The sequence below is a fragment of the Micromesistius poutassou genome (assembly GCF_964030765.1).
Source record: "Micromesistius poutassou genome assembly, chromosome: 15".
NCBI lineage: Eukaryota > Metazoa > Chordata > Actinopteri > Gadiformes > Gadidae > Micromesistius > Micromesistius poutassou.
This window is the reverse complement of record NC_140285.1, coordinates 5,521,683-5,549,182: the sequence shown is the minus strand read 5'-3', so window position 1 is coordinate 5,549,182 and position 27,500 is coordinate 5,521,683. Positions and strand designations below refer to the sequence as shown.

General features: G+C 46.0%; 1 protein-coding gene across 1 annotated transcript in view; it reads left to right on the top strand.

Moving 5' to 3' along the window:
• The window catches only part of cacna1db (calcium channel, voltage-dependent, L type, alpha 1D subunit, b), a 65,640-nt gene that overhangs the window by 26,219 nt on the left and 11,921 nt on the right, over nt 1–27,500 (top strand). The window contains exons 10-38 of the mRNA XM_084479998.1: nt 4,512–4,599; nt 5,741–5,901; nt 6,262–6,487; nt 6,948–7,155; nt 8,071–8,191; nt 8,554–8,668; nt 8,890–8,947; nt 9,137–9,197; nt 9,393–9,531; nt 10,057–10,186; nt 10,618–10,677; nt 10,808–10,867; nt 11,810–11,916; nt 12,552–12,639; nt 12,725–12,832; nt 13,252–13,304; nt 13,708–13,854; nt 14,394–14,595; nt 15,166–15,324; nt 15,726–15,836; nt 16,519–16,596; nt 19,585–19,710; nt 20,305–20,370; nt 20,737–20,828; nt 21,217–21,361; nt 21,845–21,972; nt 22,196–22,292; nt 22,636–22,738; nt 24,002–24,103. Of these exons, the coding sequence (XP_084336124.1) occupies nt 4,512–4,599; nt 5,741–5,901; nt 6,262–6,487; nt 6,948–7,155; nt 8,071–8,191; nt 8,554–8,668; nt 8,890–8,947; nt 9,137–9,197; nt 9,393–9,531; nt 10,057–10,186; nt 10,618–10,677; nt 10,808–10,867; nt 11,810–11,916; nt 12,552–12,639; nt 12,725–12,832; nt 13,252–13,304; nt 13,708–13,854; nt 14,394–14,595; nt 15,166–15,324; nt 15,726–15,836; nt 16,519–16,596; nt 19,585–19,710; nt 20,305–20,370; nt 20,737–20,828; nt 21,217–21,361; nt 21,845–21,972; nt 22,196–22,292; nt 22,636–22,738; nt 24,002–24,103 (3,339 nt within the window). The remainder of the gene's footprint in view (nt 1–4,511; nt 4,600–5,740; nt 5,902–6,261; nt 6,488–6,947; nt 7,156–8,070; nt 8,192–8,553; nt 8,669–8,889; nt 8,948–9,136; nt 9,198–9,392; nt 9,532–10,056; nt 10,187–10,617; nt 10,678–10,807; nt 10,868–11,809; nt 11,917–12,551; nt 12,640–12,724; nt 12,833–13,251; nt 13,305–13,707; nt 13,855–14,393; nt 14,596–15,165; nt 15,325–15,725; nt 15,837–16,518; nt 16,597–19,584; nt 19,711–20,304; nt 20,371–20,736; nt 20,829–21,216; nt 21,362–21,844; nt 21,973–22,195; nt 22,293–22,635; nt 22,739–24,001; nt 24,104–27,500) is intronic.

Genomic DNA, 27,500 nt, shown 5'->3' with positions numbered 1-27,500 from the left:
TAGTGGACTGCATCTTTCTGATGGATTTACCTTGCTTTAAGTCTGTTGTCGCCCTGTCCTGTTGATGAAATAGTAATACACTCCTTGTAGAAGTTCCCATTAACAGGCATAGTTATTAAGTGTCTTATTTCTCAGTTTAATCGGGGAAGATATTTTCTAGTCTAGTATAGTGTGACCCTTGGCGTGTCCCAATGTCTATTCAGTTTGTTTCAAGGAAAAACGATTTTGTTGAAGCCAAGGAAAATATAAAATGAAACATTTTGTCTTAAACTACCAATTTACTTATTATTCTGCTGCAGCCCTAACATTGTGTTACCATGGTACCAACATGACAAATGGTTTGATGAGAGAGTATGTATGTGCGTGTCTCTGTATGTGTATGTATGTATGTTTGTGTGTGTGTGAGTGTGTGTGCACGCAAACACTATTGTTCAAGATTGTTACATTAACCACCATAATATATTATTACTACATCAACACAGTTCAGAAGCGGATTATGTCACATGCCTGTAATAAGGCTGATCATTTCATTCCGCCCTGAATGAAATGATTCAAAGCCTTACCTGTCTGTCTGCCTATATCTACCTGGCTATCTGCACGCCCTCTGCACTCATTAAAGGTCCCATGACATGCCACCAGGTGTGGTGAGATTAGCCGTTACAAGCTGTTTTGAAGATCTGTCTGTTATGACATCACAGGTGGGCGTGTTCACCTAGATGTGTGACGGATAGATGAGCAATGTTTGCTACAGTCCACTGGGAAGGCTGGTAGACTGATCTATCCAGCACACATCTAGGTGGACACGCCCACCTGTGATGTCACATGGTGGCATATCATGGGACCTTTAAGCTTGACCAGAGTCAATGCTAATATTTGGCCCTACGTACTACGTAGGGCCAAATATTTCCAATAACCTCAGAGTGCTTTACAAATATTAATACATATCAGGAGGATATATAGACTACAGAGGTAATGTCGCTCTAGTATATTACTGCATTATGTGTGTGGAGAGATATAACCAGGATTTACTGTGCATGCTACAACCTTTTCTGTTTGGATAATTCTTAGCCACTGAATGACCATCGAACAATTCATCAGTCGGACGTGTGTTGATCATTTAGCTCCTCGTATTTAGCTGTTGCTACAGAGATTAAATTACTTATGTAATACACAAAACACTGACAACCTACATCAAGAATAGACCAAACAGAAATACACAAGAAGAACACAGGGTCCATAACGGTCAAAATGTACTAACTCTCAAACCTTTTGAGGGGTTTGTAGTGTGCTTCATACCGACCAAATAACACTTGTTCCAATTTAAATTACATTGGCACCTCATTTAAACAAGATACAATGCTGAACATCACAGGAGAAAACGCTGAACATCACAGGATATGTGTTCCACATTTGCACATTTGTGGGAAAGCTCTTGGCTGGTGCTGTGCGTAGGCGATGCCTTGCTGTCCGTTTGAAGATTCTCCTTCCGTCTCCTTCTCATTTATTTCCTCTCTGTCCAATAGTCTGTGCTGTTCTTTCCTTCTAACATCATTCTCTCTCCTTCTCCTTCTCTCTCTCTCTCTCCCTCTCCTCTCTCTCCCTCTATCTCTCTCTCACACTCACACCTCCCTCATCCCTTCTTGTCTTCTCACTCCCTCTCTCTCTCGCTCTCTCTCTCTCTCTCTCTCTCTCTCGCTCTCTCTCTCTCCTCTCTCTCTCTCTCTGTATCTGTCTTTCTTTAGATTACTCATGCTCTATTTCTCTTTTTGTCTCCCGACGCCTGCACATTCTATATATATATAAATATGGTTTAGTCTAATTGGGTTTTAAAGGTTGTGTGTGCTAACTAGGGGGATAACCATCTGATCGTCATGCGTGCATGTGTGTGTGTGCCTGTGCATTAGCCTGACTCTGTAGTGTCCTGTGAGTCCGGGCTGTACAGTACGAGCATCACTGTGTACGTCTCAGGAAGTCTACCCTAACCCTGTTGTCTTGTGTACCAGTAACTGTACACAACCATGCTGCTAACCTCCCTCCCTATTAGGGATCGACCGATATGGAATTTTTAGGGCTTAGTCTTAGCCACTGACCGATACGGGCTGATTTTCTTGAGCCGATATTTGGAGCCGATACTGCCTTTGCTCCCTCAATTTACATAAAAATGACACAATGATGATAACAAAGTCAAGTCAAGTCAAGTCTCAATTTAAAAAATGAATATTTATTGAACTGTCTGTCTGTAAATCATGCCGGGGGGGGGGGGGGGGGGGGGTGAAATAAATAAAATAAAATAAAAAATCTGAGAATGTGTATCGGCCAATGCCGATACACGTAAAAAACGCAAATATTAGCCAATAATATTGGCCGGCCGATATATCGGTCGATCACTACTCCCTATATACCGCTGTCTTCTAACGTCTCCCTTAGTGCCTTTCAACCTCTAGTTATACTGTCCCAGCACATTTATCTGTCTGTGTCTTTCTATTTCCCTGTCTCCGGGCTCTGCTGTAACCCTGCTCTTTCTTGTTTCATCTACCACTGTGTAGAGCCTGTTAGAGACCGCCGGGCTGCTAACTCTTCTCTTCTTAGTTCCTGCAGTGTTGCTGTTCCTCGTGGATTAACCCTGTCCTGTAATGTAGAGCTAACGCCCTCTTGTTCCTCTACTTCTTCTTCTTCTTCTTCTTCTGCTTCTTCTTCTTCCTCCTCCCCATGCTTCTTAGTTGTTGTTTTTTTCTTCTGATTTACAGTGCACTGTTTCTGTGTCCAGAACCTACCTAAATCTTCCAATTTTGTTTTCATTGACAGCGATTATCTCATTTCTCAGTTTGTGTTCATAACGATAAATGTTGTTTTGCTTTATTTTTATTAGAACCATCGTATCTGCCCTTGGTCTTAAATTGTAGATTCAACACTTAAACATGTCAAAAAATATTCCTATATCAGTCCTATATTTACTATATATTATTCCTATTCAATCAGGTTTGAGTCTAACCTAGTTTAAGAAATCCCTCCATCCACAGCTCAGTGTTACGCTACACAAGCCTCATTCTTTAGAGCCGATAACCAAACCTTCCTCATGTTTCACCTTCAACTCAACACATTCACCCTCACTTTATATAATTGTCTGGACAAGGAAACTGTGTTTATTCCATGCACTGGTTTGTACTGTAGTGTTATTCCCTGCTGACTTTTGTTTTGGAGTGTACTCACTCACCCCCCCCCCTGCTGTCTGACTCTGTGAACTGCATGTCGGTGTCACCAAGGTGTCACCTTAGCCGACCTCACTGAGAAGAAGAAAGGAAAGTTTGGCTGGTTCACTCAGTCTACAGAAACACAGGGTAAATGTGTGCGTGAGTGTGCAATGTGTATGTATGTGTGCATGCGTTTGTTTGAGAGAGGGAGAGAGGAATCGAAAGCCTCATTATTTTTGTACAGCGGGTACCCCACTCTTGGACAGAGTGTGTCAAAGTGCGATCTGCGTGTGTGTGTGTGTGTGTGTGTGTGTGTGTGTGTGTGTGTGTGTGAGAGTGTGAGTGTGCGTGCACATGTTTGCGTTGATCTGTAACTGCGTCCGTCTTCGTTGTGTGTGTTGTGGTGGGTGCTTGGCTTGTGCATTGCATGTCTGTGTTTGGAATCAACATTATCGTTGTTCACGCTCATCACAGGGCTTTGCCTGCTTTATATTTAGCGGGGACATTCAGAACCTTCGGCAGAACGCAGGCGTTCACATTAGGCATAAGTGGATGGCAAACTGAAATAGAGGTGCCTCGCTTGATTCAAATAATGGACCAAGGCTAAAGTCAAACTAATGCTAGTGTACATTTATCCCTGGTGGCGGCTGTCTGTGTTAGACCTCCATGGAGGAGCGGAGGAGGAGGAGGAGGAGGAGGGGGATAAAAGTGTTGAATTTCATCTTGTTAGTGGGTTTGAAGTCTTCTTCTGAGAAGTATTTTCTAGATAACCTGGCAGTGTCATACATTGCGAGTTCATTATAATTGCCAATTCAAAGTCAAACTGTAAGATACTGCCTTCCCAGACACCCAGACTGTAGAAAATTCAAAGGCAGCATGACATAAAACAACAAGAGATTATTAACATCAGCTAGCAAGGTAAAGCCCGAAAAGTACATTTTCATTTCATGGTATCCTAACATCAAGCTCCTAGATCAACTTGACAGGAACATGCTGTTTCATTTGTATCTTTGTGCTGATTTCATATTCGATTCAAATATGATTATACTTTTTGTTTGATGTGGCATCTTAGACGGCATTAATTTGTACTTTGAGGAAATTAGTTAGTTACTATTTGGCCACAGTCTCATCATATTAGGTAAGGAAATCTTTCCATGTATCAATCCATGGCTGTCATGTCAATCAATCGATCGATCAATCAATCAATCAATCAATCAATCAATCAATCAATCAATTCATCTCAAACAATTCCTGTAAAGTGAACTTCCTGAGTATCCAACTGATCACATCTAACTTCCTGCTTCCTGTGTGATGTCACAGCGAGCATACCCACGAGCGAGACTGAGTCTGTGAACACGGAGAACCCCAACGGAGAGGAGGGCCGCTCCCAATGCTGCGGTCAGATATGGTACGCACACACACACTCACACAAACACACACTCACACACACACACACACACACACACACACACACACACACACACACACACACACACACACACACACACACACACACAAGCACATACATACACAGAAGGACATACATAAACAGACACACACACAGATAAACACACATACATACAAAAACATTTCTTTCTCTCTCTTTCTCTCTCTCTTTCTCTCGCTCTCTCTCTATCTCTATATCTCTTTCTCGCTCTCTCTATCTCTTTCTCTCTCTGTCTCTCTCTCTCTCTCTGTCTCTCTCTCTCTATCTCTTTATCTCTCTCTCTCTTTATCTCTTTCTCTCTCCATCCCATAATCCCGCTCTCTCTCTTTTGAGGTCTATTCAGTCCGACAGAAACATTTGTAACCATTCAACTCAACGTTGTGTTAACGCTCCACAACACTTGTTCTCCCTCCAGTCTAAACATCAGCAAGTCCAGGGGCAGGTTAGTACGTTGGTGCCCCCCCCCCCCCCCCGTCCTCCATCACTCATCGCTGCATGATTCCGGCGTCCCTCTCCCTCCTGATTAACCGCCAGTGGGTCCCCTGTCTTGCATGACCTATTGGGCCTCTGTGTTTCTCTTACTCCTGCAGCTGCAGGAGTTGCAGGAGCTGCAGGAGCTGCAGCTTCTGCAGGCGTCATTTAACCGTGGTTTCAATCAATCTTCCTCCCATGTTCCTGTGTACCGTGCATCGTGTTTTCAACCTCACTAATCAACCCTTTGAGTACTTCTCCTCTCGTCACTTCCCTTTCAGCCTTGCCATTATTACGTCTGATCCACGGGCATCATAACATCCTCAAAGCAATTTGACATACAACCAGTCTTACTTACTTGTATCCTCAAACAAATACAAAAACCCTTCTGGGTTTTCGAATAAAAATAGATAGATTTGTAAAAAAACAACAACCCTGCTGTGTCAAACCACAATGTCTGCAGTCTACCCAGGCATCCTTGAGCAAGATGCCTAGCCCCTACCTGTTCACATTCATGAACAGTTCACGTCTAGCCAATTAAACGTCAGCGTAAGTTGCTTTGGATACAAGGCAAAATAATACTGCATCCAGCCCCTCACCCTCCTGCCTCCGTTTTGTTTTTCTGCCACAGTCGCCAGTGGCGGCGGTGGAACCGTTTTTGCCGCAGGAAGTGCCGGGTGGCTGTGAAGTCGGTGACCTTCTATTGGCTGGTCATCATCCTGGTGTTCCTCAACACGCTGACCATCTCCTCGGAGCACTACAACCAGCCGGACTGGCTCACTGAAGTACAGGGTACGAGTGTGCCAGTACAACCCAGAGAACCATCTCTTACCTGGCCGCTGAGCTGGCCATAGAACATGTGCTGATCTTTGTGGTTCGCTGGAATTCATTCTAATCTTTCCTCTTTTCTCCTCACGTTCCTTCTCTCCTCTTCATTGATTTCCTCTCTTCTCCCTCTCTCCTCTCTCTGCCTCTCCCCCGCTTGTCTCTGCTCAACTCCCCTTCCCTCTCCCCTCCCCCCTCCTCTCCAGTCCTCCTCTCCTCCACCCTTCTCCTCCTCTTCATCTTGTCACCCCTTCCTCTCTGCTCAACTCCCCTTCCCTCTCCCCTCCCCACCTCCCTCGTCTTCGTCGGACCTCCGCCGGCCCCCAGACGTGGCCAACAAGGTGCTCCTGGCCATGTTCACGCTGGAGATGCTGGTGAAGATGTACAGCCTGGGCCTGCAGGCCTACTTTGTGTCGCTGTTCAACCGCTTCGACTGCTTCGTGGTGTGCGGGGGCATCGTGGAGACCATCCTGGTGGAGCTGGCCGTCATGTCGCCGCTGGGCATCTCCGTGTTCCGTTGCGTGCGGCTGCTGCGCATCTTCAAGGTCACCCGGTGAGTGTGTGTGTGTGTGTGTGTGTGTGTGTGTGTGTGTGTGTCGTTGTCGTTGTGTGTGTACAGGTGACACATATAGGAAGGAAAAAATAGCTTTAATCCGACTTAAGAGACTTCAGGTAAAGAAGGAGTGTGGGATGTGTTTTGGGGCGTGTTTTAGCAGTTTAAACTATGACTTGCTAATGCTGATCACTTTAGTTTAGTTTAGTTTAGTTTAGTTTAGTTTAGTAACACTTTTGTTTCCTATTGTGTGTTCATTGTGTGTTTGTGAATTGGATTTTTAATGTGAGTGTGTCTGTGTGTGTGTGTGTGTGTGTGTGTATCACTATAAATGTGTGCAAGTGGGTTAATATTTTTTGTTTTCTACAATGTGTCGGTTTACCTGCGCGTCTGTCTTTTCTAACGTGTGCCACACGGACACCTATGGATCACGCTCCTCCTAACCGCGCTTCTCCCAAAGGCATTGGGCGTCGCTTAGCAACCTGGTGGCGTCGCTGCTGAACTCCATGAAGTCCATCGCCTCCCTCCTGCTGCTGCTCTTCCTCTTCATCATCATCTTCTCCCTGCTGGGCATGCAGCTGTTCGGGGGCAAGTTCAACTTCGACGAGACGGTCACCAAGCGGAGCACCTTCGACAACTTCCCCCAGGCCCTGCTCACCGTGTTCCAGGTGCGTGGGGGGTCCGCCCTCCGCTGGGGTCAAAGGTCAAAGGTCACTCTACCAAAGTAAAGGGCTTGACCCGGGGGGGGGGGGGGGTCAACCCGGGGGGGGGAACAACCCGGGGGGGGAACGCTCCCTCGTTCCCTTACCGCCTACACACGGAAGTGTAGGCGATTTCTTTGTATCGTACACTATTTAGGGAATAGGTAAAAGGGGGAATCTGGACACTAATGAGGCACCGGATATCCAGGGGCCAGATGTGCACGGGTCCCAGAGACAAGCTGGTACGTGTTAGAAGTCATCCCGTGAATACAGAACCCGTAAGTGCTGGACCAATCGGAACACGGCCTAGATGATACGTTAGCAGCCCGAGGTGCTGAGGTGTTTTAATGAGGAATGCACAAAATGTCCGTTCCGTAGAGGTCCGTTCATATGAACGAGCCGACTTGGTCTGCATGATTTTTGTCGTACTGGATCCTCCTCCCTAGGCCTGGCTCCCGCCATGTTTTAAAGAGAAGACAGACAGCTCCTGTCTGCTACAGACAGTGCCAAACCACCCACACCTCCTCAGACACCTCTGTTTAGTGTTTTTAGCTTCGATCGATGTTATCACAAGAAAACACAAACTCCCTTTCTTATTTTCACTGCTGTCAAACACCTTGAGATTGTCTCCGATTATGAAAGGTACAATACACATCAAATGTATTATAATAAAAACAACCATATAAAGCACTAGCATGCTATGTCGCAAGCATGCCCAAAGCTTGTATCTATCTATCTATTGATCCGCTGCATGGGTCAACAAGCCAGTCGATTGTCCAATCACCACGCCAGGGGGCGTGTTCTGGTCAGAACTGTGATGGGAAAAACAATGTGCCCACCCTCATAGCACTACTTCCCGGTTTCCGTGTGTGTTGTGGTCAGATCCTGACGGGCGAGGACTGGAACCTGGTCATGTATGACGGCATCATGGCGTACGGAGGCCCTGCCTCCTCGGGCATGGTGGTCTGCATCTACTTCATCATCCTCTTCATCTGTGGAAACTGTATCCTGCTGGCCATAATACGCAGTCACACACACACACAGGCATGCACACACATACACACACAAACACATACGTGTGCAGATACACACACACACTCACTCACACACATATATATACGCACACACACATGCACACACACATGCACATGCACACACACACACCCATGCACACACACATGCACACACACACATGCACAAACACACACACACACACACACACCCACACTTGTGTGCACACATAAACGTATGCACACAGTTCCGTACAGTACGTTCCGGACCCCCATATCTGGGGTTAATTCCATCAACAGTCATAATTACATTTCCTTTCGGTTTTAAATTTTTTCCCTCAAGTCGTATGAACAGACATCCTGCTGAACGTCTTCTTGGCCATCGCCGTTGACAACCTGGCTGATGCTGAGAGCCTCAACACGGCTCAGAAAGAGGAAGAAGAGGCAAAGAAGAGGAAGAACAGTGCCATGTACGGTGCAGCTGCTAGCCTAGCCTGTCGTATGCTGGTGTACCGCTGAGTGAACACTATGGCCTTAACACTGAGTGGTTCACTGAACGTGTTCCCGTGTTCATTGTGAAATCTTCTAAAACTTGTTAAATTAGGAATATATTTTTGTTGTTGCTTTTGTTTTAAAAAATAAGAAATACTTTATGGATTTAATCTTTGTAGTCTCGTCTTTAATCCTACAGCAATACAATCACGGACAGGAAGAAAGTAGAGACGAAGTCAGAGGTCAGAGAGACCAAGGTAAGAGAGAGGGTTACAGATCTATTCAATTTGTTTTAGGGTTCTGTTGATTCAATTCTTTGTTTTGGATATATATAAATGCATTTATTATCTCCATGATCCTTCTTACATCATTCAATGTCCTTTTACAGCAAACTAAGCCTCACAAGTCAAGTTAGTATTTATTGACAAACCTCTCAATGCCTATAGGTGGCGGTAGAGAGTGGACTGGAGGAAGAAAAGGAGCCATACCCTACTTTAGACACTTCAGGTAAAGAGTGTGTGTGTGTGTGTGTGTGTGTGTGTGTGTGTGTGTGTTTTTTTGTTGTTGTGTGTGTGTGTGTGTATGTGTGTGTGTGTGTGTGTGCGTGTGTGTGTTTGGGCCTATTTAGCTATTTGAACTATGATTAACGTTGATCACTTTCAAACCTTGTGATGTTGAAATGATGGTGTTGGGTTTCCCCAGCGTGTGAAGAGGAAGAGGAGGAGCTACCAGAGGTTCCGCCGGGGCCACGCCCCCTCAGGATGTCTGAGCTCACCATGAAGGAGAAGACTCCGCCCATCCCCGAGGGCAGTGCCTTCTTCATCTTCAGCAGCACCAACCCGTCAGTCACACACAGTCACACCCACGCACGCACACACACACACACACACACACACACACACACACACACACACACACACACACACGCATACACGCATACACGCACACGATTTCACACATACACACACATACATACACATGCACACACATACGCTTACATACTGAACAATATCGTAAAACACACACATACACTTACATACGTCATCATAAGCCCCCCCCCCCATACACACACACACACACACACACACACCAGATACACACTTACACATAACAACATTATTAAACATGCACATACACTTACACACACGATCATACAACGCACACACACACACACACACACACACACACACACACACACATGCCCGTACGCACACACAACCAGACACACATTCACGTCTACACACGTCAACACACACAACCGAAAATGGCATTCACAAATGCACAAGCCTTTGCTCTCGCTGCCACTATGCGTTGCTACTCTGAACCCATGGATCCTTGTCTTTGCGTCCCCACGTGACGGCTGCAGGTTCCGCGTGCTCTGCCACAAGCTCATCAACCACCAGATCTTCACGAACCTCATCCTCGTCTTCATCATGCTCAGCTCCGTCTCCCTGGCCGCCGAGGACCCCATACGCAACTTCTCCAGACGCAACTTTGTACGTTCAGACACTACAGCACGGGTCGTTAGGTTCATGAGGCCACGTGGCACTTTAGTGTTGTGTGGGGGTAAAATAGTGTAGCGGCCGGTGGGGACCGACTTACCGGCTGGAAGGTACTGGGTTTGATTCCCAGCTGTAGGAACCCTTTAAGGAGATGCTCTAGCCCCGACCTGATCCTTTACGAGATGGTCATGAGTTCACACCAAGTGGCTTTGGATAAAAGTGACGGCCAAAAGGCTAAATTTTGTTTTTTGTTTTAGATATATACAGAATGCTTGTTGTTTGATTATGTTTATGCCACACCCACTGCCTCAGCCATTGGCTCAAGCATTCCTTTTGATCACACCCGATGTTAAAAAGTGTGTGTTGGGTGAACCATCATCTTCATGGTGTGATGATGACTCTAACCTGTGCCTTGCCTTTTTCAGATACTTGGTTATTTTGACTATGCTTTCACCGCAATCTTTACTGTTGAGATCCTCTTGAAGGTAAATGTGCCATGATGTGCTGTGCTTATACCGTACTGGGTAGGACCTCAGTAACTCCCTGCGTGTTTGTGTGTGTTTATCTATGTGTGTGTGTGTGTTTGTGTCTGTGTCACTCTGATTACCTCCTCAGATCCTAAACAATGCAGATTATGTCTTCACTAGTATGTTTACATTTGAGATCCTCATTAAGGTAAACAATGGTAGAGACTGTTACCGTGGCAACAGCAACCCCCGCCGCTTCCGAGCACGCCCGTGCACGCCACTTCCTCCCGCCCTGGTGTTTCATTCAAAATGGCCGTCCACCTGTCTTATTGTTATGGAGTCTTGTCCATCTCCGTGAAGTCCATGCCTTTATATAATTTAGTCATTTAATATATTCTCTATTTTCCATCAGTCACATGGATTTAGTCATGCTTTCTAATTTAGAATAATTTGATGTAATTACATAGTAATTACTGTAGGTTACTATATGTCAATTTTTTTTATCTCTACCTTTTTGTGGAACACTGTTATTTTCGCACTACATTGTTACAGTAAGATTTTAACATTTCTTTACTTCATCCAAATGTAATCTTTTTTTTTTTCGAAAAAAATAATTACAATAAAGTCCTAGTTTGAGAGACTTTTTTTGTGGATCTGGTGCTGTTACCAACAGTCACATCACAGAAAGCGTTCGTTATCCTTATGGAATGTGTCGGCCTCTTGAATAGGGAGAGTCACTTGTTGGGATCACTTGTGTCCACGTTCAAGCCAATGACCCCCACTGTGTGATCAAGTATTTCACCACTGGTCAACGACACTCACCCTCTTCACCTTGTTGCTCATGTTCCAAGTTCCTTCCACGGAATCTGCTTGTTCAGTTTCAGTCAACATTACACCACTATTGCACTATTGAGTGTGTATGTGTGTGCGTGTGTGTGTGGACATGCATGTTTGTTTTTCACATTGCATTTTCAACACTATCTTATGTGGTGTTCACATTACAGCTGAGTTTACCATGAATGTTTTAGGTCATTACATTTATTTTTAAACAATGATATATATCATATGATATTTTTCTAGTTTGACTTATATGTCTATTAATATGACTCACAATGTCTATATCCTTACCCTCATCTCTGCGTCTGTTCAGATGACAGCGTTCGGCGCGTTCCTCCATAAAGGGGCGTTCTGTAGGAACTACTTCAACCTCTTAGACCTGCTGGTGGTGGGCGTGTCCCTGGTCTCCTTCGGTATCCAGTAAGTAACCGTTGGATCCAACATGAAGAAAGGACCCCTCATGTTGGATCTCAATTACAGTCCTGCTGCGTTACAACACAAGATTGCACATATACAGATCTCAGGACACCTGAACTGCTTCACATCTGTTCTCTATGTTATCACAATTCACACATGAACCCCTGCAGGAAATGTTCTGGAAAATGTCTTATATCTTTATATCTTTGTTGTATACTGGGATGGGTTTACGATATACTGGGATGGGTTTTAGCGATTGTTAGTGTTTTGTACTTGGTTCTATGAACATCCTTATACTGTTGACAGCGATATATTGTTGTTTCTCTTTCTTCTGACAAATGTACTTCTTATAAGTTGCTTTGGATAAAAGCGTCTGCTAAATGCCCTAAATGTAAATGTAAATGTAAATAGATGTGTCAAAAGGGGCTTCATATTCAATTTTGAAATGCATGAACACATTTAACGTGAATGCCTATTAGTTGCATCTGTTGCAATTTCAGTCATTTTCAACTGTTCCTAATATATGTACATGAGCAGCTTCAATGACAGTTCAAAACCAAAAACTAAAACAATGAACACATTGTTGGGATGGTTTGGAGCGAGAGACCCTGACGCCCCTTGCGCTCCCTCACTCACAGGTCCTCTTCTATCTCCGTGGTGAAGATCCTCCGAGTTCTCCGAGTGCTGAGGCCCCTGAGGGCCATCAACAGAGCCAAGGGACTCAAGGTGAGGACCCATTCAAACTCTTCCACCAAGTGGTGTTCTCTGGCGTGGGGGGTGTGTCTTGACTCTCCCTCTTCCTCTTCCTCAGCACGTGGTCCAGTGTGTGTTCGTGGCCATCCGAACCATCGGTAACATCATGATCGTGACCACCTTGCTGCAGTTCATGTTCGCCTGCATCGGAGTGCAGCTCTTCAAGGTGACGTTATGGCTGGCCGGGGATGATGTTTTGTTTTAATGTGTGTGTGGGTGTGTGAGTGTGTGTGAGAGATTGTGATCAAATCTGTGCGGGGGCCTTGGTCTGAGAAATGAAAACGATTGAAGAACCACTCTGTTGAGATGGGTCCAGGGGATCTTTGCTGTGCTAGACAGTTATATTGGCTAACATCTTTTATGGCTGTACTAAATATGAACAATGTCACCGTGATGACATCGCATATGACGCAAATGCTATCCATTTGCGTCATAATTCGATTTCCTCACTTTTTCTCTACAGATCAAATTGAGTTAAAGAGAGAATAAATGGCGATGTTCTTATTTTTAAACACTCATGAATTCAAATGTTAAGTGCAGGTTTATTGTTCCACCAAATGTTTATCTTTGTTTGGTTTCTTGCAGGGCAAGTTTTATCGCTGCACAGACGATGCCAAGTCAAGCCCTGACGAGTGCAAGTAGGTCTAGCTTCTCTTGAGTAATCACACCGGCTGCCGTACTGTATCTCAAATGCACTGTGTGAATCTGTATTTGTTATTTTCTGAATGTGTTTATGGTTGGTGTTTGTGTGTGCGTGCGTGTGTGTCTGTTTGCCTCATTGAATTGAAGCATCTCTTTTGATAGAAAGACCCAATAGCGGCATAATCACCATATTCAAAACAAACTGATCCAGATGTGTGTGTGTGTGTGTGTGTGTGTGTGTGTGTGTGTGTGTGTGTGTGTGTGTGTGTGTGTGTGTGTGTGTGTGTGTGTGTGTGTGTGTGTGTGTGTGTGTGTGTGTGTGTGTGTGAATGTGTGTGTGTCTACGTAAGGCTGTGTGTGTGTTTGTGTATGTATAACGAATTCTGTCCATCCCGACAGGGGCTCCTTCATCCTGTACACCAACGGCGACACAGCCCTGCCGATGGTCAAGGAGAGGCAGTGGAACAACAGTGACTTCAACTTTGACAACGTTCACATGGCGATGATGGCCCTCTTCACCGTCTCCACCTTTGAGGGGTGGCCCTCGTGAGTACCCCGCCACCCCCACCCCCCAGGGTCAGGGTGCATGTGTCTGCACACACGGGAGAAGTGGGACTTCTGGCAGGAATTCCTTTCTACCAGGATTCTTTCTCCAGAAAGGCTTTAGAAGGTCAGGTGACTTGGTCTTAAAAGCGACAAGTAGTTGGGAGAAGTGCATGTTGTACATGTACATGTTGGGAGCAGGTTTGGTGGTTGAACAGGTGAAATACAGCACTCAGTAGACCGGGATTCATGTCTAATATTATATTTAGACGGTGCAGTGTGGTTAGGTTTAGGCAACACAACTGCTTGGTTAGCTTTAGGCAACACAACTGCTTGGTTAGCTTTAGGCAACACAACTACTTTGATAGGTTAATGGTAAGGGTCAGACAGAAAGCTCTCTCTGCCAGAAGGCCTGCAGGTGCACATTTCTGTCCACACACATTTAGAAAAGGCTGTACAGAGTCTCTGTTAGCACGTCTTACGGTGCATCCATTGTGTGAGCGGTGCATGTGCAGCCCGGTCATGCGCGTGTCTCCCTGCAGCCTGCTGTACAAAGCCATCGACTCTAACCGGGAGAACATGGGTCCCATCTACAACTACCGTGTGGAGATCTCCATCTTCTTCATCATCTACATCATCATCATCGCCTTCTTCATGATGAACATCTTCGTGGGTTTCGTCATCGTCACCTTCCAGGAGCAAGGGGAGAAGGAGTACAAGAACTGTGAGCTGGACAAGAACCAGGTAGGAGACTCGGCATCCGGAGCCAGAAGCGTGCGGATGTGTCGGGGACAGACACAAATAATGTCTGGAAGTGTTCCCGTCCAAAATAGACTCGAGTCCTGTACCGAGCAAGTGAAAGAATACTGCCTACCTTCCTGCTGTATGTTCTTTGCGCCACCAAACGATATGATTCTTCATTATTCTTTATTTCCGTTTGGGTTTCTATTTGGGTCGCGCTACGAATATGAGCCGAAATCTGTGTGTGCTTTGGGCTTAAGGAAAGGATTCAATCCAGGATTATCGGAGCTCCTCATAAGATAGCAGCAGCATGAGGCAGCTTAGCTGAGTCAAATGCCAGCCGTAACTTTTATACTTGCTTCTTTAAAAAGCATGCCCAAAGTTTAAGTTTTATTTAAGTGATATTTCTCTCGCAAAACACTTCATCGCTTCATCATACCAGCAAAATAATTTAAACCGACTAGTTGGAAGTTGAGCACCATGCTTCTTCCCAACATGTTTATTCTATGCTCTTTGAGCCATGTGTGTGTGTTATGTCTGTAAATCTCTCTCTCTCTCTCTCTCTCTCTCTAGCGCCAGTGCGTGGAGTACGCTCTGAAAGCCCGTCCTTTGCGCCGGTACATCCCCAAGAACCCGTACCAGTACAAGTTCTGGTACGTGGTCAACTCCACGGGCTTCGAATACGTCATGTTCGTGCTCATCATCCTCAACACCCTCTGTCTGGCCATCCAGGTGAGTGGCTCCCCGAGACCCCAGGGATGAAAAAGGACTTCTTGTACGACAGCAAAAACAATAAACAAATGTGTTTTTGGTTTGAGAGTTCTCGGAAGGAGGAGGGAGCTTGTTACGGCCCAAGGCAACTTGGTAGAGTCGTTGTGTATGAGCGCTATAATGAGCGACGTTGTGTGTTGTAAAATGTATACACACACACAGTAGGGGAGAAACAAATAGTCATCAACCTATTGTGCATTATTGCCTTTGTTTTAGTCCCACTTCTATGACCTCCTTCAAATGAATCCTTTTATTCTTTTTGATCTTGAGTTTGTGATGATGATGATGATGATGGTTATGATGGTGATGATGTGTATTCCAGCCTTGTTGCCACTTTCTCCACGGCTTCTTGTCCCCTGCAGCACTATAAGCAGTCTGACATGTTTAGCTCTGCCATGGACATCCTCAACATGGTCTTCACCGGAGTGTTCACCGTCGAGATGATCCTGAAGCTCATCGCCTTCAAACCAAGGGTACAACTCTTCTCTCCTCTCCTTCCCACTCCTCTACTCTCCTCCCCACTTTGCTCCTCTCCTCCCCCCTCCTCTCCTCTTTACTTCTCTCCTCCCCTCTTCTCTCCTCTCCTCCCCTCTTCTCTCCTCCTCTCTCCTCTCCTCCCCACTTCTCTCCTCCCCACTTCTATCCTCTCCTCCCAACTTCTCCCCTCCCCACTTCTCTCCTCCCCACTCCTTTCCTCCCCGCTCCTCTCCTCCCCACTTCTCTACTCCTCCTCTCAGGCCTCTGTTTCCTGTGTCGTTTCAATGCGACTTTTGTGATCAATGCGCCAGAGCGGAACACCGCTCCGACATTTCGGATTTCAGTTTCACTCTCAGGGACTTCCTGAGAGTGAAATGGGACGCGAGAGTCAATGCGCTCCGGCAACGACCGAACGGTCAAAGTCTCACTGGAACGACGTATGGACCCGAGGCCTCTCCCCATTCCCCTCTCCTCTCTTCAACTTCTCCGCCATGTGATTCTCCTCTTATAGCCTCATTTCTAACCTTCCACCCGACCCCTTGTCTCCCTCCCACCCCTCATCCCCTGTGACCCCTGACCTCACTGTGTCTTTCTTTCCTTCTCATGACCCCCTATCCCCCATCCCTCTCCACTGTTACCACCTCTCTCTCCTGGGCTGTGCGTTGCCGTGGCGACCAGGGCTACGTGGGCGACGCCTGGAACGTCTTTGACGCTCTGGTGGTGATCGGGAGTGTAGTCGATATCGTCCTCAGTCAGGTAGACCCTCGTAGACACTCCACCACCCACCGCCCCCCCCCCCCCCCCCCCCCTCCCTTGCCGCCTCCTCATGTATTTCCTCCTCCTCCTTCTCCTCCTCCTCCTCCACCAACATCTGCTGCCACTCTTTCCTTTCCTTGTTTCTTTCCCGCCTTCCTCCCTCCATTTCTCTCACTGCTCTGCTCATGTTTGTCGTTTAGTAGTAGTTTGTTTTCTTTGAGCCTGCGTTGTTTTGGACAATCTGTTTCATTAAAATTCTCTTGTGCACCAGGTCAGGGTTGGACATCATAGGCTTTGGTTCACACACAACTCACACACCGGCCGACACAGACTAAATGTCAGTATCGGTGGATCAAATCCAAAATGGTCTGTAAAAGTTTCAGTAATATATCGGTGTCGGACAGAAATTACATATTGTACATTCCTAATGGAAGCTTCAGTCCTAAAAAATAGTACGGACTGTACTATTTCTATCTTGGCTAACCTACACAATGCATATACTGTAGTGAACAGAATGATCCATCTATAAACACTTAGTCAAAAGCTACGATGGCCAATCATTATATATTTTTAACACAGCACTGAGTCAGTGAGAGGTCAGTTAACTGTCATTCATAATTAATGTTACAACACAATAACAAAACTGTTTATCAAATGAAGAGATCCGTCCCTCCTTCCTCTCTCACTGACTGAGAGTATCCCAGACATGTTTGCTTTATCCGTCTCTTGCTTCTTCTTCACATTTTATTGGCTTTTCATATTTCTGTGTGTGTCTCTCTCTGTCTCTCTCTCTGTCTCTGTCTGTGTGTGTGTGTGTGTGTGTCTCTCTCTCTCTCTCTCTCTCTCTCTCTCTCTCTCTCTCTCTCTCTCTCTCTCTCTCTCTCTCTCTCTCTCTCTCTCTCTCTCTCTCTCTCTCGTCCCTCTTGTGTTCTCGGGGCTGGTGTCTGCAGCACTATTTCGCTGATGCATGGAACACGTTTGACGCATTAATTGTTGTGGGTAGCGTGGTCGATATTGCCATCACTGAGATCAATGTGAGTAGATGTGTATCTCACACACACACACACACACACACACACACACACACACACACACAAACACACACATCCCAACCCTCCACCTCCCACCCTCTGTCCTCTGGGTTTGCCTCGAGTTCGCCTTGCAGTGTCTCCAGTGAGGGCTGCATTGTAAGGTTAAGGTTTGACTTGTATTTTCCAATTCGCAAAAACAATGTGCCAAAACATGATTAAAGAGATTGAACAAATAACAAATCAACCCCTTAAAAGGTTAATGAAAGGCCGTTAACAGGGTACATCACAACTTGTGTTAAGTCATCTCTACATAATTGTCGGTGTCTTCATTGTGAGCCTTTTTGCAAGGCTAACCGCTAGAAGCTGCAAGGCAACTCCTCCCGATGTTTCTCAACATCTTTAAACCATGTGCTCCATGTGTGCTCCAGTCATTGCAGAACTATGTGTGGCTTTGGACGTAGGCTACACTATTGGAAACACACACACACACAAACACACACACACACACACACACAAACACTCTCTACATTCTGGTGTGGGTCTGTGTAGATGAGATGGTCTACATAAGTAAAAAGCATGCATGCTTTGTTGTCAGATCCTCCAACATTCAAATAGGATGTATATCGCATTTAAAGGCAACCGTTCAAAGGAACACCATTCACTTAGGGGACAGATGCACGCTTTGCTTAAGATTTGTACCTGGCAAACTCAGTTTAACCCTAGGCTTTTGGTTTCAAGTCGGCAGCCATTCCTGTCGTCAAGGTGATAGTGGAACCAGGGGTAAGAAAAGCCCCCCCCTCTCCCCCCCCCCCACCACCGCTCCCCACCTTTTTTGTCGTTTGTCCAAAGTTGAAAGGTTCGGTTGATGTCTTTTCATTGTAATGATCTGTTGCTTGTTGTTTGTCAGAAGCACTTTGTCATGAAACATAAACGGTTCGATAACATGCGGGGGATTCATTGATGCTCGTGTTCGTGCTTGTGATTCACCCACGGTTTGCACGGGTTGAATGGACCTTGTCAAGACTCAGCAGAATGGATGTGTCCTGCCGTGCTTGGTTGTTTGTGTAGAGTACACACAGCCCTTCATCGAGAAGACTCTGTGCTCCAGATGTTAGGGGTACAAAGGGGTAGGATAGGCTTTGTTGAGGCCACTCTGGACGGTATTAGTTTCTCTAGGGTAAGCTTGGGATTTCCTTTTTCTTGTATCCTACAAAAGTCATTTTCCCCCTTGAAAACATAAATCGTAAATCTTGTGATCCCAGTTTACAGACTTTGTATCCCATCATTAAAGAGGGGTGTAAGACCCAGAGTTTTACCACTAGCTGCACAGCTGGAATCACCCTGGCCATTCGTCTGTTCAAAAAGTAAAATCTAATCTTCCTCCCATATAAAAAAAAAGCAACATAAGTGCTGTTCCCCAGTCACCCAGAGTCCCTAGCACCGTCTCCATGAGGGCTCCTCTCAGTATCTCAGGGAGGTCTTGGTGACCAGACCAAGGCTCTACAGCTTCTCCAGCTCCCCTCTGAGGACCTGCTGGCCCAGACCGGCCGTACTCCATACAGCATGCTATAGCGGCATCCTTTCACTCAACATAGGATCCATTTGGTGTGTGTGAGCGTGTGTGTGTGTGTGTATGTGTGTGTGTGTGCATGACATTGTATGTTTGCACCGTGGGACAAACATATCGAAACAACACGCATGTCTTGAACCCCAACGTGCGGGTAAGAAAAAAGACGAAACGACTCCTACCAAATGTACATTTTTGTAATCGACCACAAAATATGCATTTAGTTAGGAGATGAATGACTGATGAATGACCGAATTGAGCCATAACGTTTCAGTCAGTGAGACACCCCTGTGTCACTGTGTCTGGACGGCACTCGTCTTCCTCCTCTCGTCTGCATGCCGTCTGTCCGTCTGCCCGTTCCCCCGGTCACGCGGTGCGCCTGTGTTACAGAACCAGGACAGCGCCCGCATCTCCATCACCTTCTTCCGCCTGTTCCGGGTGATGCGATTGGTCAAGCTGCTGAGCAGGGGGGAGGGGATCAGAACTCTGCTGTGGACCTTCATCAAGTCGTTTCAGGTGAGGGGAGGGTGAGGGTGGGGGTGGGGGTCCACCCGTTCAGGAGAAGGAGGAGGGCAAAAATCCTTGACCAGTCGGGTGAAAGTGTTCATTGTGGTGAAAGTGATCCCCCCTGCTTCAGCATAAATGTGAAGGTAGTATGCATTGTCAAGTATGAGGGTTATGTTGTATATGACGCGTTTCCGTGCCGCTGAACCTCTCTCGTACCCGGCCATGAGCATCAACCGGGACCAGAGTTCTGAGTAGAGCGGCACTTTCGCAAACTGATTGGCTGAGACTTGCGAAACCATTGCATTGCACCTGTTTTTTTCTGAATTTGGTTATTCATTTTGTTCCAGTGACCAATGGCATAGTTTACTATGATAATGATCATACAAGCAAAATGAATGCGTTTCTAAAAATAACAATACAAGGATCTGGGTCCACTAGCACTTTAAGCAAAAGTTGAATACAAAGTTATACACCCTTGGTGGTCCATCGCAAGCACATATAGAGGCGTCTCTACACAGGTTCATACTCAACAACCTAGCCCCTACTATGTTTCCTTGACCTTTGGATGTTGAATATAAATCCAGGCTTCTCCCCCAAATCCAGGCTCTTCCCTATGTTGCCCTGCTGATCGCCATGCTCTTCTTCATCTATGCAGTCATCGGAATGCAGGTATCGTTATTCAACCTTAGCGCAGATGAAACTTTACACTGCAAAGACTCAATTTGGGCGTTTTAGAATAGTGTCCACCCACCATCAATAAATTTTTTTATATGAGAACATATCAAAGTGATGGTCTCCAAGAGTTGCATAAGCCCAAGCTCAAACAATTAGTGGACAGTGCCTTCTCAAACCTGTGAGATGCGACAAGGAAAAGCTTCTTCGAGAGACAAGGAAAAAGCCCTGAGAATGACTTAGATTGATTAACATCCAGGAGAGCTAAGCGCTTCTATAAGAATATATTGGTAGTTAATATTGGTAACATTGGTTAACATTGGTCACCATCATTATAACTGAACGTCCTTTGGTGTTCTTCAGGTGTTTGGTAAAATAGCCATGGAGGACGGAAAACACATCAACCGCAACAACAACTTCCAGACGTTTCCACAAGCTGTCCTGATGCTCTTCAGGTAGTGGCTGTTGTTTTTGTCATGGATATGCATCCATTATGAGTTCTGTGTATGGCTGTCTGTGAGTTGCCAGGAATCGTGTTTGAATTTGAAATGCTTGTACATTTTTATTGTGGTCAATTGGCAGCGCTAATCCAAATCCATTCACCGGTGAGGTTGAGAGCTAAGCATAAAGCTTATTAATATTGGAAATACTTTTATTTCTTTGTGTGAATGATTGGCGTTTATTGTATTATCACAATTGTCCTTTGAATGTTTATACAATGTGATAAGGGTTCTATAAACTGTAAATAAACCCGCCTTGCCTTACAAAAAAGCCCAGCGCCAAGTAACTATAGGATGGACTTTAAGGGGCTGTAGGTTGATAGTTGTCCTTTCTCCTCCCCAGGTGTGCGACAGGTGAGGCGTGGCAGGAGATAATGCTGGCCTGTTTGCCGGGTAAAAATTGTGACTCTGAGTCGGGGGAGAAGAGCTGTGGCAGCAACTTCGCCTTCATCTACTTCATCAGCTTCTACATGCTCTGCGCCTTCCTGGTAAAGTCTGCAAGCTCTGCATGCACACAGATGAGAGATTAGATTACATTAGATCATTCATCCAGATGAGGTCGTTTATACTAGATAGGATAGATTCTAATAATAATAATAATAATAATAATAATAATAATAAATTGATTTTATATAGCGCCTTTCAGAATACTCAAGGTCGCTTCACAAGAGTGGGAGGTGAGGGTGTGTGTGTAGGCGAGTGAGTGAGAGTGCAAATGCGCAAGGCGCTGGGTGGGGTCGTGAGTTAGAGGCCATAGGCCTCAGAGAAAAGGTGTGCTTTCGTGTACTTTTTGAAAGTCTCCACGGAAGGGGCACAGCGGATGTGGGGAGGGAGCTGATTCCACAGAGTGGGGGCGGACACGCAAAAGGCCCTATCCCTTGAGTCTTGAGTCTAGTGCAGGGAATAATTCCAATACTGACAACAAGTCAAAAATAAAAGTTGATGACCCAATTCGTTCTTGCCTTTGTCAGATCATTAACCTGTTTGTGGCGGTCATCATGGACAACTTTGACTACCTCACTCGGGATTGGTCCATTCTGGGGCCACATCACCTGGATGAGTTCAAGAGGATCTGGTCCGAATACGACCCTGAAGCCAAGTAGGTCTATACCCAATATGTGTGCACCTCTGCTCGGAGATTTGATCAACGTACGTCTATGTGGATGTTCTTGTGGAGATCTGAACTAGCTGAACCTGCAGGTTCTGTAGGCTCTGCTTCAATCCTTCATGCTGGTAAATCATGCATATGTCGCTGGATGGAACTAAACATCCCATGAACCAAAGTCAATAAAATAACAAACCAAATGGGGTTGTGGCTGCAGGGGTCGGATCAAACATCTGGACGTGGTGACCTTGCTGAGGAGGATCCAGCCTCCTCTGGGCTTCGGGAAGCTCTGTCCTCACCGGGTGGCGTGCAAGGTGGGTGGTGACGTAGGAACCCCGTGACCATCACTCTAGTACAGAGATACCATAAGATAACTGAATACTATGTTCAGTTCCAGTGTTACGGCAGCCAAAGAAGCCCAGTGCAAACTCATAGTGTTTCGTCAGTAGTGTAGTGTTGTCTTTATACATATGAATAATGTGCATTAATTTACGTATCTTCAAAGAGTGATGGTGAACTGATTAATCACAACCTTTTTGGTCCCATTCTTACTCCTGAAAAGATGCACTATGAGAACAATATGTTCCAGGGCTGGGAGGACAAGGGGCTGATCATGTCTGTATTTTCTTCATCATATCTATGACTTCCCCTGACCAGCGTCTGGTGGCGATGAACATGCCTCTGAACAGCGACGGCACAGTGATGTTCAATGCCACACTGTTCGCCCTGGTCCGGACCGCGCTCAAGATCAAGACTGAGGGTGAGTGGTGGGCCAGGCCATGCTCTGACAGAACACTGAGATCAAAGTCAAAGGGAACTTTATTGTCAGACCAACCGTGCAACAGGTTACTTATGGTGCATTTCCACCGGAGGGTGCTGGTCGGTTCAGTCTGCAAAGCTGTGGCACGGGTCGCGTTTCCACCGCCAAAAGTGGGCATGACCCGGACTGAGCCGTATTGAGCCGTTCTCGTCTCACAGTACTCCTCCGTTAAGGTACTGAGACGCCTGAAAGGGTCCCAGCAAGTTTGAGCTACACACGCCGTCTGTTGATTGGTCGACAGAATCACTTCCATGCGACATGGGGATAATAACATAACCGGCTTAAACCCCGCCCTACCATAAGGGTACTGGTAGCGGTGGAAACGCGTGCCGTAACTGAGCTGGGCTATACTGCACCCTCACTACTAGGCTGAGGTGTGCTGGCTCCGAAGCGTACCCGTCGGTGGAAATGCGCCAATAGAGGACCGACATTGCGTTTCCCCATACTCCAAATGTGCTATTAATATATTTACCACACAACATATAACATGTAACATAATAACATAGTAACATACAGAATACAACAAAATAGTGCAAAAAGCCCACAACAAATAAACACGACATATACAGAGAGACATTGCATACATTATACAGCCACATTCATTTCAAAATATGCAACAAAGTGATCCACAAAACATCATAATTTATTTCATTTTTTTGCATTGATGGTAAAACACATCTGCTTTGACATCACTGGTTAGTGTGACTGGTGCTGAGCCATGGGATGTTTCAGCCTGTAGAGGGAGCTCCCGGCGCAGGCGGTGGCCACGTGCTACCATATGTTGTTACCCAATTCCTCCAAGATCCCCACCTGCTCCACACACACTAGACACATTGTTCAGAACATTGGCACAAAAGTTGTGTTCTTCAAAAGAACAGACGGGTCTCCACAGTAACCTTAAAAAGAGAAATGTGTGTGTGTGTGCGTGCGTGCGTGTGTGCGTGTGTGTGTGTATGTGCGTGTGTGTGTGTGTGTGCGTGTGCGCGTGCGTGTGTGTGTGTGTGTGTGTGTGCGTGCGTGCGTGTGTGCGTGCATGCGTGTGTGTGTGTGTTCGTGTGTGCGTGCATACAAAAGAGAAAGCAAGAGAGACCCCCAGAGTATTTGTGAAAGTTGTCAAGTGCATGTAATAAATTAGACTTTTTCTGTCTTTGTGTGTTTGTTTGTTTGTTTGGTTGTTTCTTCGTTCCTTTCCCTGAGGGCCAGGAAACCTGGACCTGGCCAATGAGGAGCTGAGAGCGGTCATAAAGAAGATCTGGAAGAGGACCAGCATGAAGCTTCTGGACCAGGTGGTTCCAGCCGCAGGCGGTCAGTGCTGGTCCACAGGGCCTTGTTCACCTAGCGGCCGGCTTGGTTCCATCTTGGTTCTAGACAGGAGCTGAGTGGGGTAACTGAATGGGTAGTTCCCCATTCAGTTACTCCACCCTGCAAGGGTTTAGAACCAAAGTGGCCACTAGGGGGATAAGGGGCCCATAAGAGTTGTAAAATGTCATAAATACCAGAAAATGGGCAGGCAAAGGCATAAAAGTATTCAATGTAGAACCAGAATAATCTTGCACAATCTTTTCCCGCCACGTTGACATGGGCCTAACGCGGTGTGTGTCTGTGTTGCTCATTTGCATCTGCCAACAATGATGCCAAAGGATAGAAGGGAATTCATTGTCCAAGATTCAAAATAGTCTGGGGCAGGACAGGCTTTTGGATTTCCAGCTAAATGGTTCTGGGTTCCAGCCCAATGAGCCCAGCCTATGACCGACCTGAAGATTACTCAACCTCTACCTGCTCATTAATTACATGGCGCTATGAAAGGTCAATAAGTCACTATGGACAAATGACTAAATAGCAAATAATAAAAATGATAAGCAACAACCCAGAGGAGTCCGTGGTGTCTTCTCAACGCGGTGACAGTTGACTGGATAAGATCACCACCAGATGAGTCAGAACAGCTGAGCATGACTATACTGGGTTCGAGGGCATCCTGTTCATGCACAGATCACTCCGTGTAGCTAGCCACTGATAAAGACCTCAGGAAACCAATTAGGTCGGTTCTGTAGTATTGTTACAGTCTAACTGTGAATTCACAGAAACAAGCGCCTTATCTCTCCTTCTCTGTGGGGCCTTCTCTATCTCTATCTCTCTCTCTCTCTCTCTCTCTCTCTCTCTCTATCTCTCTCACACTCTTATCTTCCTTCTGCTCCTTGGGCCTTGTTGTAATAGTACAGACATCTTGTTGGTTTTCAATGGTTGTACTTTCTAAAAATTTTGCTTTTGGCTTTCCGTCCACATGCATTTGGCAGCAACAGCAACTCTGTGCTTTACATTTTGTATGCATACAATATTCAAAGTGTCTGTATAGCTTTTCAAGTGCGTAACGACCTCCTGCATGTGTTTGTGTTAGGAATGGCCCAATACCTCTCTCTACTTTACTCATATTCCTTATCTTTGAAGCACTCATCCATTTATGTTATCAAATATTTGAACAGTACAAATATAGATATATAGGATGCTCTATACTGTTATTCAGTGTGCGAATTATACCACGGTCTCTGGCAGTGGCGATTCTAGACCGCTTTTAATGGGGGGGCCGAAATGGGGCCAGCTTTTCTGTTAGAGGGGCACAAACCAAATTGTTGACGGGGGGGGGGGGGTCGCGGACGAGCACTACTGCGGGCGCGATTGTCGACGGGGGGGTCGTGGACGAGCGCTACTGCGGGCGCGATTGTTAAGGGGGGGGGGGGGGGGGGTTGGGGGGTTGGATCGCGAACGAGCGCTTTTGCGGTGCTATTGTTGACAGGGGGGGGGTTGGTGGGGTTGGCTTGTTTGGGGGGGCCACAGGGGGGGCCGGACTCAGAGTAATGGGGGCACTGGCCCCCCCCTAGAACCGCCACTGGTCTCCGGGGGAGCGGAGTATAGTGAGTACAGTGATGGACTGGGATCAAAAAATGGCCCTGGCATTTGCACATTATAACAGGCCCATTATAACAGGCCCACTGCGCACAACCAACCCCCCCCCCCGTCAACAATTGTTGACGGGGGGGGGGGTTGGTTGTGCGCAGTAGTGGTGGCTCGTTCGCGAACGAATCAGTTCGACATCGACGACTCTTTAAAACGAACGAACCGACCTGATTCGCCGCTCTCGTTCGTCGTTGTTCGTCTCGTTCGTTCTCGAGACTCGACTCCCAGCTCCACCCACTAGTTAGCTGACTCGCGAGTCGCCGTTCGTTCACTGACTGTGTTTAGCGGTGAAGACTTGACGACTGAGAAGTCACGAGAGTCAACTGGGCAACAACATCCCGTTTCCGAACATGAAGCACTCCTCCTCAGCTAAAATGAACTTAGTTAATGTTGTGTTGATTGATGACCGTTTGCACCATTGCATGATCGTGATTAGTTTGAATGAGAACGAGGGAGGAGCTGAGTATGACCGACTCGGCTGAGAACGTGCATTCGCGATTTGTTTGAACGAGAACGAGGGAGGAGCCGAGTCTGACCGACTCAGTGACTGAGAATCATGATTCACCGCTACCGGAAATGCGAACGAACGAATGAACGACTCTTCTTGGCGAACTGACCGACGCGAACTGATTCATTCAAACGAATCATGAAATCCACCACTAGTCCGCAGACAGGATTGTTGGGGGGGGGTTGGTTGTGCGCAGACAGGATTGTTGACGGGGGGGGTTGGTTGCGCGCGGACACGATTGTTGACGCCCTCACGCTTCGAGCGGCTCTAGCGCGGTAATGACAAGCATTAGGCTACGTTTTTTTCATGAGTCATAAACTCAAAATATAATTTTATTTAACTTCTTTTACACATTTGAGAAAAACCATGCCCAAAATAGCATTTATTTGGCTAGCTCCCCCAAAATTTCACAAACCATGTTTCCAGGGGAGCTCAAATCACCACTAGGGGAGCTATAGCTCCCCCTGCGCCCCCTTAATTCGCACACTGCTGTTATTGACATTATCTATTTACAAAACATGCTCCAGTCTATCTGTCAAACAACTAACTTATTTTATATCACCATATCAGATTATTTTGATACTGGTTTCTCAATGACAGTTCAGCATTAGCTCTACTCTGTGATACCAAATACCCTGTGTGAGTTATGATACCGGTCTGACAACTGATATGATACCGGTGCATTTCTGGCACTTCTGTGTGTGGTCTGCTAATGGCTCTGCTTACTCAGCTCTGCTGAACCATCTCCACACATGTTTGCCGCTCTTTCTCTCTGTGTCTCTCTCATTCGTTCGCTCTCTCCCACTCTCTCTCTCTCTCTCTCTCTCTCTCTCTCTCTCTCTCTCTCTCTCTCTCTCTCTCTCTCTCTCTCTCTCTCTCTCTCTCTTTTTCAGAATTTCAGAAAATTAAAAATTACTTGGGCTAAAATAACACATAATAATTTTAGTATTATTCACACTGTAAACTGTTGGAGGGTCAAATGCATATTCAGTATTCAAGCTGACAAATTGGTGATTAAATTATTGCTTGTATTGTATTTATAATATTTTTATCTCATTGTAAGGTGTTGCTACTCGCTCATTCAAATTGCATCTGATACGATAATAATATAGACAAAGATTCTACTATATGCTATGCTAACTGCACAAGTTCTCAGAATTTAACTTTACTATAGAGAGTGCAAGTGACTCACATCCAAAAGGGAGACTACTTAAAAAACAAGTGTGTCAGAAAGAAATACAA